The sequence below is a fragment of the Tympanuchus pallidicinctus genome, unplaced genomic scaffold (genome assembly GCF_026119805.1).
Source record: "Tympanuchus pallidicinctus isolate F22 unplaced genomic scaffold, pur_lepc_1.0 scaffold3, whole genome shotgun sequence".
Taxonomy (NCBI): Eukaryota; Metazoa; Chordata; class Aves; order Galliformes; family Phasianidae; genus Tympanuchus; species Tympanuchus pallidicinctus.
Genome location: NW_026294747.1, coordinates 1,833,215 through 1,846,361, shown reverse-complemented (window position 1 = coordinate 1,846,361; position 13,147 = coordinate 1,833,215). Strand labels below are relative to the sequence as shown.

Below are 13,147 nucleotides of genomic sequence, written 5' to 3'. Positions count from 1 at the left end.
ACGCAAAATAAAATTAAATAAAATAAAACCGAAAAAAAAACAGGGAGAAGGGAGGGAAAAAAAAAAGAGAGAGAGAGAAAAGATAAAGAGAGAAAGAAATGAAGAGGAGAGGCTCTCGGGCCGGACAGTGCGGGGCCGCGGGGCGCGTTCGGCCGCGCTTTGTGCGCGCTGCGCCGGGGCTGCGCGGCCGGGAAGGAGCTCCTGCGCCCGGGGTTGGGGTAGCGGAGCAGAATGGAGGCCATTGTTCGCTTTCTGTAGGCTTTGTTCGGCGGCTCTCACCCCCTCCTGTTCGTACTTTTTAAGGCAGTGAGGCGAGGTAGACAGCGTGTGTCACAGTACAGTGCGAAGGGGGAAGATCTAAAGAGGAAAAAAGAAGTTAACCGCGAGGCGCGGAGAAAAAGTTGCGGGGAGAGGGGAAGGGTCGGAGGGAAGGAGGCGAACGGGGAGCGGTGCAGCGCTCGGCTAACGCGCTCCGTCTGCTTTGTCCTAGAGGGCCGCCGGGAGTAGAGGCACGCAGATGTGCGAGCCCCCACGCTGCAGGAGAGGACAGCGCGCCCGGCTTCCAGGCAAGTGGCCGCTCCCCGACGCCTCCCCCCGACGCGCGACTCGCCCCGAGGCCCTCTGCCCCCCAGCCCTCGCCCCGGCCGGGGATATCCCGCGAGTGCGCGCTGCCCCCGACTAACGCGCGTTTCGTTGCCGCAGACCGCTCCAGGCGAGCCCCGCGGGACCCCGCTGCCCCGGCCCACCATGCAGAACAGTAAGTGCCGCGCGGCCCTGCGCGGCGTGTGCGCGCCCGCGCACGGGCGAGGGGCGGACGGGCGGCGGCGCGGCGGGGTGCGCGACCTCGGAAAATCGCGGCGGCGGCGGCGCGAGGTCGGGCGTCCCCACCGCGCCCGGGGCCGGCGGCGTCTCCGATCGGGACGGCGGAACAGATATCATTCGGGTGAAGCCTTTATTTTGTTTAAAGGTCGCGGCGGGCTCTCCAGGCTTTGTGTTAATAACTCCTGGGTGTATATGGTGCCGGGCGTCCAAATTGACACCATATGCTTTCCCATTAGACGGCTGGCCGTACAACACGAGGCGCATAATCATCGCCACTGGGCGAGAGCCGCGCGGCTCTCCAGGGAAATTACCGCGTGATTAAGGCTTAACCTCTTCCGCGAAGCGCCGCGGAGCGCACCCTCAAACCGCGTCCCCGACCCCCCCCGCCCGACGGGGCGCGCGCGGAGGAGGAGGAGGAGGCGCCGCTCCCCGCGGCCGCTGCGCGCCGGCGTCGGGTCGGGTCGGGGGGCGGCGGCGCGGTGCCTCCCGCCCGGGTGTCACTTCGCATCCATTGCGCGGGGAGCGCGGCCCCTCGGCCGTGTCCTGCACAGCCCCCGGCTGCCTCCGAGCGCGGCCGCCCTCGGAGGGAAAGCGAGCGGAGTTCAATCTCGTCTGAGTGATATCCAAATGCGGACGGAAAGGGTCGTTTTATCATGCTACTATTTGTCGTGACGATGCAATTTTCAAAAGCAGAGGACTGTCATAAAGTGACACGCCTGCCACAAGTGCTCCAACTGATCTTTTCAATTAGCCTTCCATGCATGATCCGGGGCGACTTCCGCCTATTTCCAGAAATTAAGCTCAAACTTGACGTGCAGCTAGTTTTATTTTAAAGACAAATGTCACAGAGGCTCATCATATTTTCCCCCTCTTCTATATTTGGAGCTTATTTATTGCTAAGGAGCCGGGGCTCTCGCAGCCCATTTATCAGGAGGCTCCGACGAGAGGAGAGCGCAGCGAGCGCGGAGCGGCGCTTCTCCAGGGATCCTTCCCCCCGCCGCAGCCCCAGGTCGGCCGCCTCCGAGCAGCTCCGGCGGGCCGAGCCGCGCCGCGCGGGGATGCGGCGGGGACGCTGCAGGGATGCGGGGAGGACGCGGGGACGCGGGGAGGATTTTATTTCATTTTTTTACATTTTCGGGGACGGCAAAGAAAGAAAAAAAAAAAAAAAAAAAAAAAAAAGAGAGAGAGGGAGAGAGAGAGAAAGCGATCCGAGGAGCCGACCCCAGCGGTGCGCAGCGCAGCCCCGGCGTTGGGCTGCTCTGGGGGTTGCGGGCTTAGAGACGGGCGGTGCGCGGGGCGGGCGGTGCGGGCCGGCGGTACCAGGGCGCTGTGCTTCCCGCAGGTCACAGCGGCGTGAACCAGCTCGGCGGGGTGTTCGTCAACGGGAGGCCGCTGCCCGACTCCACGCGGCAGAAGATCGTGGAACTCGCGCACAGCGGCGCGCGGCCGTGCGACATCTCCCGAATCCTGCAGGTGAAGGCGGCGGCGCGCCCGCTCTTCCCGGCCCTCTGCCCGCTGCCCGCTGCCCCACGGGCGCCCGGGGCCGACCCCGCTCCCACCCACGTTCCAGCCTCATAAATCTGCTGATCGTTGCTGTGTGCGGCCGGACCTCTCGCAGCGTATAGATATTTATATATACCTTTGGAAAATCTCTTTTTTTTTCTTTTTTTCTTTTTTTTTCCGTTTTACTTCCCCCCCCCCCCCCCCTCCTTTTTCCCACCCGGTGGTAACCTGCACTCCTGTTACGGCGAGCTCGCTGTAACAAAACGAACGCACCGCTCGGCGTCATTGCAGCTTCCCTCCTCCCCCTTCCCCCTGTATTTATTTACTATGATTTTGTAAGATCCGTATGCATTTGGCGTGGCTTAGTGGCTTACTCTTATTTTTCCTTTTCCTTTTTTTTTTTTTTTTTTCGGAGGAAAAAAAAAACCAAACCCAAACCGACAAACCCCGATATAATACTAAGGAAGCAAAGCGCTCCATCGCACCCCTCCCGGGAGCCCTGGCCGCACTCGAGCGGCCCCGGGGCGCAGCGCCCGGCCCCGTCCGTGCGGTGACACCGCAGTGCTGAGCTCCGGCATTAGGGCAGATCTCAGCTGTAGAGCCGGAAGGTTTCCTTATGGAGCCGATTTTTAATATATACATATCTATATATCTATATATTTTCCTTCCAAACGTTTTTAAAGTAGCACTTTTGCGGAGGGTAGGGCCACGAATGTAATTTTTTTTTTTTTAAGAAAAAAAAAAAAGCCTCTTTCAGTAAGTTCTCATACCATTTAAGGTATATTTTTGTGTTATAGACCCATGCAGATGCAAAAGTCCAAGTGCTGGACAATCAAAACGTAAGCTTGTCATTGTTTAATGCATACTTAAACAATTTGATTTTTGTCTTGAGATTATTAATAATGTGGTTTTCTGTCCGCTTCCCTATCCAGGTGTCGAATGGATGTGTGAGTAAAATTTTGGGCAGGTATTACGAAACTGGCTCCATCAGGCCCAGGGCGATCGGAGGTAGTAAGCCGAGAGTAGCGACTCCCGAAGTTGTAAGCAAAATAGCGCAGTATAAACGAGAGTGCCCCTCCATCTTTGCGTGGGAGATTCGAGACAGATTACTCTCGGAGGGGGTCTGTACCAACGATAACATACCCAGTGTAAGTCCACGAGAGAAACCGCGCTGTGTGCTGTGTGGTGCTGGGTAGCTGTAGCCTCTGCCTCCTTTGTTGTGCTATCAGTGAGCGGAGAGCAGGTTCGCATCATTTGCATGTGGCAGGGTCAGGCGCATTTTTTTCATACAGAATCTGACAAATGCCTTTAAGCGGCGAGGGGGGGGGCGGGAGGGGGGGGTAAAGCGACAAACAACGCGGCCATCCCCAGCGCCCGCACCGCGAGCATCAGCCGCAGCGTCGCTCCGGTGGTGCAGCGCCGGGCTCGGGGCCGGGGCCGGGCGTCGGTGGGCGCGGGGCTGCGGGCGGCTCGGGGGCAGCGCTACCGCCCTACCATTGCCTTCTGTCCTTTGCCTTGCAGGTGTCGTCGATAAACAGAGTCCTCCGCAACCTGGCTAGCGAAAAGCAACAGATGGGTGCCGACGGGATGTACGACAAGCTAAGGATGCTGAACGGGCAGACGGGGACATGGGGCACCCGGCCCGGCTGGTATCCCGGCACCTCGGTACCCGGGCAGCCCGCACAAGGTGAGTGCCGTGCGGGTCGGGCGGCTGTGCCCAGCTGTGCCCAGATGTGGTGCCCAGATGTGGCACCCGGAGGCGGTGCCCAGACGCGGGTGCCCCCGCTCCGGGATCAGCTCCCTGCAAAGGGCGGGCAGCGGTCCCTCCTCGATGGGAACAACTTCGTAAATACAGGAAAGTGTTTATCCTGAAGATTAATAGGTATCGGTCGTAGGAATGACAAGGGGATAATATGAAGGATAATGGGATGCCGCGTTGCCCACTCGGGATGGTTAATGGCCGTGTCTGAGCGCGGCTCTCCGGCCGCGGCCGCTCCCCTCGAGGAGGTGCCCGCACACAACAACCTGCTTTTTGTTTTTGCCCCGCGAGGAAAAAAAAATCGGTAACAGTGTGCAGAATATCTGGTACAAAGGATGTTTCTGTCGCACGCAAGAATTTGTTATGGGAACAATTCTGTCGCTATGTAATTGCTCATTAGAGATCGTTTTGTTTCTCATTAAGGCGACATGAATAAGCGTCTAGTTGAAGGAGACAGCTGTAGAAATGTTCCACAGGAGACCTCTGGACACGATATGGCACCGCTTGCCAATTAGACATGTCAGTTTTAAGAGAAGAAAACAATCTATGAAGGACACCAGAAAGATAGAGCGCGGCCCTCGCTCCCCCCGTCCCCCGCTTTTTTAGCCCGCTTTCCCCTCTGCGCCCCGATGCCCCCTCGCAGCCCAGCCAGCGCCCTCCTCACCGCTACCTGCGGGCAGCCCCGGCCCCGCAGCGCCCGGCGGAGCGGTGCGGAACCCCGAGCCCCTGCGGGAGGGGCCTTGCAGAGCTGGAGGGCGCTCAGAGGGACCCCCGGTGCGGGTCTGGGGAGCCCCGAATGGAGCGGGGAACGGGGGAGCGAGCGGAGCCGAAGCGAGCGGGACGGCTGCGCGCTGGAATATTCATGCCGCCTCCAGCGTTTTTCCCTTGCAGGGGAATGTTACTGGATTTTAAGAGTCCATTACTCAAAAAGCATAAGGCGAGGTTAGGTCTCAGAGGGGCACAAATATGGTCTCAATCTGATAAACGCCATGCGGCGGTGAATAAAATAATGGATACGCGGGGGCTGACAGAACAAAAAAGAGACATCTCTATCCGGGAGAAACTCTCCAGCGATTTAGCGGGTTTAGGGATCACCGCGACACTGTTTCTTATCTTTTTTTTTCCCTCCCTCTCTTCTAAGTCTAAAGCCTTCTATAGGATTTAGACACTTTCTCTTTCAACAGATGCTACAATGTTTTGATCCCGGCTCTGTGGCTGAGCGGTGCCGCAATTGGTTCGCTATCTTTTTTTGCTCGTTTTCCGCCTCGCTGAGTACGGCACTGAGAAACCGAGGAATGATTTTATTTCCCAGCGTCTTTTTTTTTTTTTTTTCCACCCCCTTTTTTTTTTTTTTTTTTTCCAGGAAACAAATCCTATGCCCAGCGTCAGATGGTCTGGCCATAGGATAATAGGGACGGACATTCACTCCCTTTCTTACGGATTAGGTCTGGAAGGTGGAACAGCCCTATTATTGAGATCGCTCCTTTTAGGGCCTTCTTAAAAAAACAACAACAAAAAAAAAAAAGGCAGCGGAGGGGCTCCCGGAGAGAGGAGACGTCTTAATTGTCCGCGCGGGTGTGCGGGCGGCCCGAGAGCCGCGGTGGGACCCAGCGGCCGCCCGGCCCGGCCCGGGGGCAGCAGCGCTCGGGTAGCGGGGCGCGGGGCGCGGGGCGGACAGTGATGGATGAGGGCGGTGGCGGAGGTGAGGCTGCCGCCCCCGGGCCGGGCGGGCGGCCCCCGGCGCTGCCACCAGCGCTTGGCAGGGCGGCGGCCCCGCCGCGACGGCGCGGCCCGGGCGGGGCGGCTTTGTGTGCCCTGAAAGGCAGCCCCCGGCTATTCACCCGCCGGCGGCCGCCTCAATGGGGCTGCGGCCGCCCATATGGTGGCCGCTGCGGTTGAATCCCCGTGTTTAAATGGGGGAGAAAGTGCGGGTTTTAAAACATTTCAAAGTGGTTGAAAGGGTCCCACCAGATCCCGGCACAATTCCCCCCGCGCTTTGAAGGCCGGGGCCATTGTGAGCCGATTAGAAATGATATTGCTTGAAAGTCGATTTCCCACAATATTTCAAGGGTGTCGCGGGAGCGTCGCGACGCGTTCGTGCCGTAACTTTGCGGCTGGAACGATTAGCATTCGGCGGCCCCCGCGCCCCTTCTCCGCTTCCCCTTGGACGCCGAGGAGCGCCGCTCGGAGCGGGTCCGGCACCGGGACCGGGTCTGTGGCCGCGCTGCCCGCAGCCTTGCGGGGTCGCCCCGCGCCGGGAGCGCCCGGGGAGAGCCGTGCCAGGCGCTCAGCTGCGCTCCGCTCGGCCGCGAGCTCCTCGCTGCCGTTCCTTTGAAAATTACATGTTAAAATTTTCAAAGAAATCTTACTTTTCTCTGGTGCGCCGCGTTTACAAAGAATGGACGGTCCTTTTATCTAAATATAAAATTCCATTTTCGGCAATTATAGCCTGTTCTTGGTGATGATATAATTACAGCTGTGCTCAGTAATAGGTGTCAAGGCGATGCACACTCATACAATAGTTGAATAAAACTGCAGAACAATGCAGGCACTTCTAAATTCACAACCTTTAAAATGAAATTGACTGTGCAGAATTCAAATAAAAACGGGATAAATATTTTTTAAAAAAGATTACAAGCTTGGTTTGGTTTCTTAATAGCATTTTCTGCAAACCTATCAACATCTAATTGATTAGATGGGAATTACTGATTATAGATAATCCGAAATACCGAACATCGCTCTTTTAAATACAGCAATAGGTAAACGCGTCGGGCGGGCAGAGGGGGCCGCCCCGGTGCTTTGGCAGCGACCGGATATCGAGTCCCTACCAGAGGAGAGGGCTTTTAGGCAGGTTTTATCCCGGAGGAAAAATGACGTGGAACTCTTACGGGAGCGCGGGGAGATGCAGCATCCCTGTGTTAGTGGGGTCATCAAGGCCACACCACTGCCGTACCCCAGATTGTTTTAGGAGGGGGGTCAGCTGCTCAGCCCCTGCTCTGCTAGAGCTCCTCCCGGTGTCGCCGTCTCACCTCCGCGCTCTCCTTCCCGCAGACGGCTGCCCGCAGCAGGAGGGAGGAGGGGAGAACACCAACTCCATCAGCTCCAATGGGGAAGATTCCGACGAGGCCCAGATGAGACTTCAGCTGAAAAGGAAGCTGCAGAGAAATAGGACATCCTTTACCCAAGAGCAAATCGAAGCCCTTGAGAAAGGTGAGCGACATTTTGCTGCTGCAGCAGTAGGAGAGAAAGGCAAAGAGACACCCTGGCTGCGTTAGGAGCTGAGCAGATTCCTGGCATTCACATGCCTTATAGAGATACAGACAGCTCTGAGGCCCCTGGCTCCTTCCATGCCATTTCATTCTGACCCCCATCGATGGCTGCGGAGAACAGAAAGGGCAGCACGGGGCTCAGTGCAGTGCTGCACCCCGGGCTGACCTCCTCCTTCTGGGTGGTGGTGGGGCAGGGTACTGGGTAGCAGCATGTCAAGGTGCTGGATGCTGGCAGGACAGGGTGCTGGGTGCCAGCACCATGCTTGCTCCCCATCCCCAGTGCTGCTGCTGCCCAGGGCTGGCAGCCGGTGCCCTTTTCCCCAGCCGTGGCCGGCTCTCTGCCCAGATTTCCTGTCGTCATTCGGCCACGTGCCACTCAGCTTCTTGGTCATGGGGTCAGGGTGCCATGGGAGCTCCTCACAGGGGTAAGAAGATCATGCCCAGCCCCAGCCCCACCATGCCTGACAGCCTGGGGTCCTTCCCAGCACACATTTATGCAGAGAGCTCTGTGCTGTCTCACAGTACTGACTTGCAGGCACTGAGGGTGTGGCTGTGCCACAAGGCTGGGGCCTGACCATCAGCCACATTCGTTCTCTACAACTCACATGGCAATACTTCTCCTTGCAGAGTTTGAGAGAACCCACTATCCCGATGTGTTTGCGAGAGAGCGACTAGCTGCTAAAATAGATTTGCCTGAAGCAAGGATACAGGTATGGAGCTGCCACGTAACTTTCCGCCGTTATCGTTCTTCCTTTAACCACTGTAATTTGTTATGAGTGTAACGCCGGGTGTTCGCCCATCTCCTCCATCAGGAAGTAGCAGCAGATGGGCTTGGCTTTGCTGTGCTGTGGGGCAGCTCTGTGCTGGCCCTGGGTGACCCGGGGAGCCACGTGCCCTCGCCCCACCAGGCCACTCACGCCTCAAACGCTGTGCTTCCAGGTGTGGTTTTCTAACAGAAGGGCCAAGTGGAGAAGGGAGGAGAAGCTGCGGAACCAGCGGAGACAAGCCAGCAACACTCCCAGCCACATCCCCATCAGCAGTAGTTTCAGCACAAGCGTTTACCAGCCGATCCCACAGCCGACCACCCCCGGTAATGCAGCCAACCCGCCCGCGTGAAGCCATCCTCGGGACACCGAGACCGTGGGACTGTGCCGCCGAGCGCGATCGTGGTTAAACTAATGTCTCCATCTATCTGTCTATTCTATTATAGTTTCCTCTTTCACATCAGGTTCCATGTTGGGCAGGACAGACACGGCGCTCACAAACACGTACAGCGCATTGCCACCCATGCCCAGCTTCACCATGGCCAACAACCTGCCTATGCAAGTAAGCACAGCGCCGCGGAGAGGGCATCGCGCTCGGATGAGCGCTCTGCTGGGATTTCAGGAGAGAAAGGTCCTCAAAACGGTTGGCGGTTGGATGGCTCGAGGGTTGGACTAGATGGTCTTAATGGTCTCTTCCAACCTTACAATCGCGAGGTCTGGTGTGAGGAGCCCCATTTCAGACAAGAACGCCCGCCCTGAGGTTAAGGCACGGCAGCGGGGCCGCGTGCTGTCGGAGCGCTCCGCTGCGGGAGGGACGCGCGTGAGGGACACCTGAGCGAGGGAAGGGAGGGTGCGATTAGCATCAGTGGTTCTGCCAGCTAAGCCAGAATTGCAAGAGCTGTCAATCCTCATGCCTGAAAGCATTAGCTGATCACCAGCTGGGTGAGGAAGAAATCTATTCCTTTGGGGTCCGTTTCTATAGACCTTTCAGATGCAAAATTCCTCCTTTTTTAATGGTGGGGTTGGCCTAGGAAGGTGCTGGCCAATTACGGGAGCTGTGCAGCTTTGTCTGAGGCACGCAGCATTGACCACTGCTGGAGACGGGCGAGCCGATTAGAGAGCCTGACTCCTTCGCCGCGGCAATTACCATGTTACTAATTGCTGAACCAAAATTAACCAAATAAAGTTAGAGTCTCTCAAGTTCAGGGAAAGGAATTGCGTCGGTTAAGCCCTTATTTCACGATATTGGAGGCGGGCAGCATGGCTGACAAAGGATCAAAGAGGGCTCTGGGCAGGGCTGTGGCCCCACTGGGCCTCCCCAGCTCCCGTAGCCTCCTGACGGCCACCTCTGGGTGAGGATGGTCTCCGTGGCCGTGTTGTGCCATCGGTACCGTTGGGTGGAGGGGATGCTTGAGGACATGCCGAGACTCTGAGCCCCAGGGCTGCCCCACATCTAACTCTGCTCTATCCTCGCAGCCCCCAGTACCCAGCCAGACCTCCTCCTACTCTTGCATGCTGCCCACCAGCCCGTCGGTGAACGGCCGGAGCTATGACACCTACACCCCTCCGCACATGCAGACACACATGAATAGCCAGCCCATGGGCACCTCTGGCACCACTTCCACAGGTGAGCGAGCGGGCCCTGCTGGGAAGGGGTGGGAGGTGCTGGGTTACTGAGGCCATGCCCATAGCGGGGTGGTGGGAGGCTTCAGGGGGGGCCCTAGCCTTGCACAGACCTTGGTGTGGCTGAGCACAGCAGCACTCACTGGGTGTGAGGCATTGGCACAGCCGTGCCCAATACAAAGTGAAGCATGTGTAGGACTGAGCACGTCACTGCCATGACTGCACCAAAGGATGCTGCTTGCCAGGGCTCTGTTATCTAACAGGAAGGTAACTCTGGGATTACTGACCTCTGCTAATAAAGCACGACAGGGTAAAAGGTTGTCAGCATCACTGGGAGCAACAGAGGAACATTTAAAAACTAGGAATGCTCGGTGTATTTCGGGCTGAGTTCCCAGTGGATAGCATCGAGCTGGGGCTCTGCCACTTACCTCAAACACAACGGTTTAGACATAACAGCTCGGCTAGATGCACACAGGCTTTGAAAGCATATCTTCCCCCAGCCCAATCCCGCAGGCTGGTGGATACAAAACTTCATACGAACCTGAAATGGGTGAGCAAAAATAGTGCTATGTATAGAAAAGCTAAAATATCCATTTTCCCACTCAATTTCCAGGTCTCATTTCCCCTGGAGTGTCAGTTCCAGTTCAAGTTCCTGGCAGTGAACCTGATATGTCTCAGTACTGGCCAAGATTACAGTAAAACATGTGTTAATTCCGTAAATGACTGTATGGACAACAGTTGGATGTTCAGCAGTATTTTCTAAAGGAAGAATGGCTCTCAGAGTACTTCTGTACTGCAACTGTGCCCTACGCTGTAACACATGGAAAAGACTCTAACATGGACCTTTGTACACTGAAGGCATTATATCGGTTGGAACAAATCTTCATTTTGGTATCCAAACTTTTATTCATTTTGGTGTATTATTTGTAAATGGGCATTTGTATGTTATAATGAAAAAAAAAAAAAGAACAATGTAGACTGGATGGATGTTTGATCTGTGTTGGTCATGAAGTTGTTTTAAGAAAAAAAAAAAGAAAAGAAAAGAAAAAAAAAAAAAGAAGCCATGATCAACAAGCTTTGCCACGAATTTAAGAGTTTTATCAAGATATATCGAATACTTCTACCAATCTGTTCATAGATTATGGATTGACGTTCCAAGTTTGTATCATTCCATTGCATATAATTAAACCTGGAACAATACGCACTAGATTTATGTAAGAAAAATATCTGTTGGTATTTCCAAAGGTTGTTAACAGATGAAGCTATGTGCAAACAAGGGTTAAGAGAGAACTGCGACGGAGAAAAGAGTTTGATAGATAAAAGGTAGATTGTGTCTTCGATATAATCCAATTTGTTTTATGTCAAAATGTAAGTATTTGTCTTCCCTAGAAATCTCCCAGAATGATTTCTATAATAAAGTTAATTTCATTTATATTTGACAAGAATATTCTATAGATGTTTTATACACATTTTCATGCATCATACGTTTCTTTTTGGTCGGCAAAAGTTAATTGTTCTTAGATATAGTTGTACTACTGTTCACAGTCCAATCATTTTTGTGCATCTAGAATTCATTCCTAATCAATTAAAAGTGCTTGCAAGAGTTTTAAACTTAAGTGTTTTGAAGTTGTTCACAACTACATATCAGAATTAACCATTGTTGATTGTAAAAACCATGCCAAAGCCTTTGTATTTCCTTTATTATACTATTTTCTTTTTAACCTTATAGTGTGGTGTTGCAAATTTTGTTACTGTGCTAGGTTAACCTCGCTCAGTTTAATGTCGAGCCTATTTTCCGCTTGCAGTCAGGAGGGTTCTCACGAACCTCTGGCACCTCCAGCAGCCCGTAATTGGGGCTGATGGAAAGAGGATGCGTTCTCGTCTCTTAACTGCAGTCAGGGAGCAGGAGGCTGCGGGTTTAGCCTGCGTTTCTGGGCTGCTCTCAAGGAAAGGCAGAGCCGAGCGGGGCTCCTGGCTGGCAGCTCGAGCCGCGCTGCTGTGTTTACACGTGGCATACGCAGAAATGCATATGTGCACAAATGTACGTTCCCGGCTTCTAAAAACCGTTTTTGTTAGGATGTTTGAGAAGAGAAAACAAGCTGTGTTTTTAATAAGCTCTTTGGGAGAGTGAATACCGTCCTTTTGTACCGCCACACAGCACAATCCTAGTGTAATTTTCCATTGAACTTGTAACCTGGTTAATACCTCAATGCGCTTTGTGTGAGGGTTGTTAGTGTGGGCGTGGGTGGAGAGCTGCATGTCAAGGAATAATGAGAGAAGACAAATCAACAGGCAGCAACAATGCGAGCTGGGACTGGCTAGTGAAAGCTGGAGGCCTTTAGTCACTGGCAGGAAAGCCAAACATTCCCGGAGCCCGAGCCTGGCTCATTGTGGTGCTGCCGGCTCTGGCCATGCTGTGCTGAAACACGGCTCTCGCGCCTGAAAGGCTGGGATGTGGGGAGCACCGAGTCAGAGCGCAGCCCTCACAAACAGCCTTTGTGAAGCAGAGATGCTATCGGGGCCAGTTATGTTGTCCTTTCTGCTCGCTCCAGCACATTTGTAGTGGCAGATAACGCCTCGCCATGAAGCCAGAGAACCAAGTCTAGGGCTGCCTGCAGACGGGGTCACACACACGGAGGGGCCGAGTCCTTCAGGGACAAAGAGCGGCCATGCTCAAAGCATGATATGATAGCTCGTAACATTGAGAGCAGGACCATTAGGTTAAAATATTTCTTTTTAATTGATGCCGGTCAGTCGTCAGATCAACTGTAAATAGTTTTAATTACCTGGAAGCTATCCATTTGAGAATGTTAATTACACAGGGAATTTATTTTTATTTATATCTACGTTGGTCAGACGCGTGCCCTTGCATTGTGTGTTATTTCCTGTTTCTGGCTGGATTGCAGCAACACCGCAGCGGGCAGGTCCCTCATGCATGGCGAACTTGACCCAGGAACAGCTGATGGGAGGTGCAAGCCCAGCGGTCATGGCCCACTTGCAGTGTCTATCTCCACCACCGCAGCCTGTTCCTCAACACCAGCTCCCAGAGCATGAGCTGCCCGTGGCTGGACGACTGCTCTCGGCGATGGGGGTGGGCAGGGAGCCCCTGTCCCGTGCATCGCGTTCTCCCGAAGGAGGCAGGGCCTTGCGGTTATTTGGGCAGCAGAGAGGAGAGCTTTCTGGCTCGCTGGCTCTCTGTTGTGCCCCGCGGAAGCAGGTCGGCGGGGAAGGCCACGGCTGGCCGCACATCGGGGAGCAGGAGGTGCACGGCGAGCCTGGAGAGCGGTGTGCCGGGGGCATAGGGCTGCCGTGCCTGCTCTGTGGTTGGGGATTTTCCCCAGGCTGGGGGCTTGCCAGTGTGGTGTAGAAGGGAGCTGCGTGCGGCTGCATCTGCCTTGTCCAGCAGC

General features: G+C 54.9%; 1 protein-coding gene across 2 annotated transcripts; it reads left to right on the top strand.

The window, feature by feature from the left end:
• Positions 1-717: 717 nt before the first annotated feature.
• On the top strand, positions 718-11,466 carry PAX6 (paired box 6). Of its 2 annotated transcripts, none has more exons than XM_052692457.1 (10): positions 718-757; positions 2,165-2,295; positions 3,258-3,473; positions 3,847-4,012; positions 7,136-7,294; positions 7,981-8,063; positions 8,293-8,443; positions 8,582-8,679; positions 9,594-9,744; positions 10,354-11,466. In XM_052692457.1, the coding sequence occupies exons 1-10, from the start codon at positions 748-750 to the stop codon at positions 10,437-10,439; spliced, it is 1,251 nt and encodes a 416-aa protein (XP_052548417.1). In that variant the 5' UTR covers positions 718-747; the 3' UTR covers positions 10,440-11,466. The 2 variants fall into 2 exon arrangements, with proteins under 2 accessions (XP_052548417.1, XP_052548416.1); XM_052692456.1 differs by having other exon boundaries at positions 8,564-8,679.
• Positions 11,467-13,147: the final 1,681 nt, after the last annotated feature.

What these genes read in the sequence shown, in the direction of transcription:
- PAX6 (XM_052692456.1), top strand. An exon ending in CCAACGATAACATACCCAGT is followed by an intron (nt 3,474 to 3,846) that starts GTAAGTCCACGA and finishes TTTGCCTTGCAG; the next exon opens with GTGTCGTCGATAAACAGAGT. An exon ending in CTCTGGCACCACTTCCACAG is followed by an intron (nt 9,745 to 10,353) that starts GTGAGCGAGCGG and finishes CTCAATTTCCAG; the next exon opens with GTCTCATTTCCCCTGGAGTG.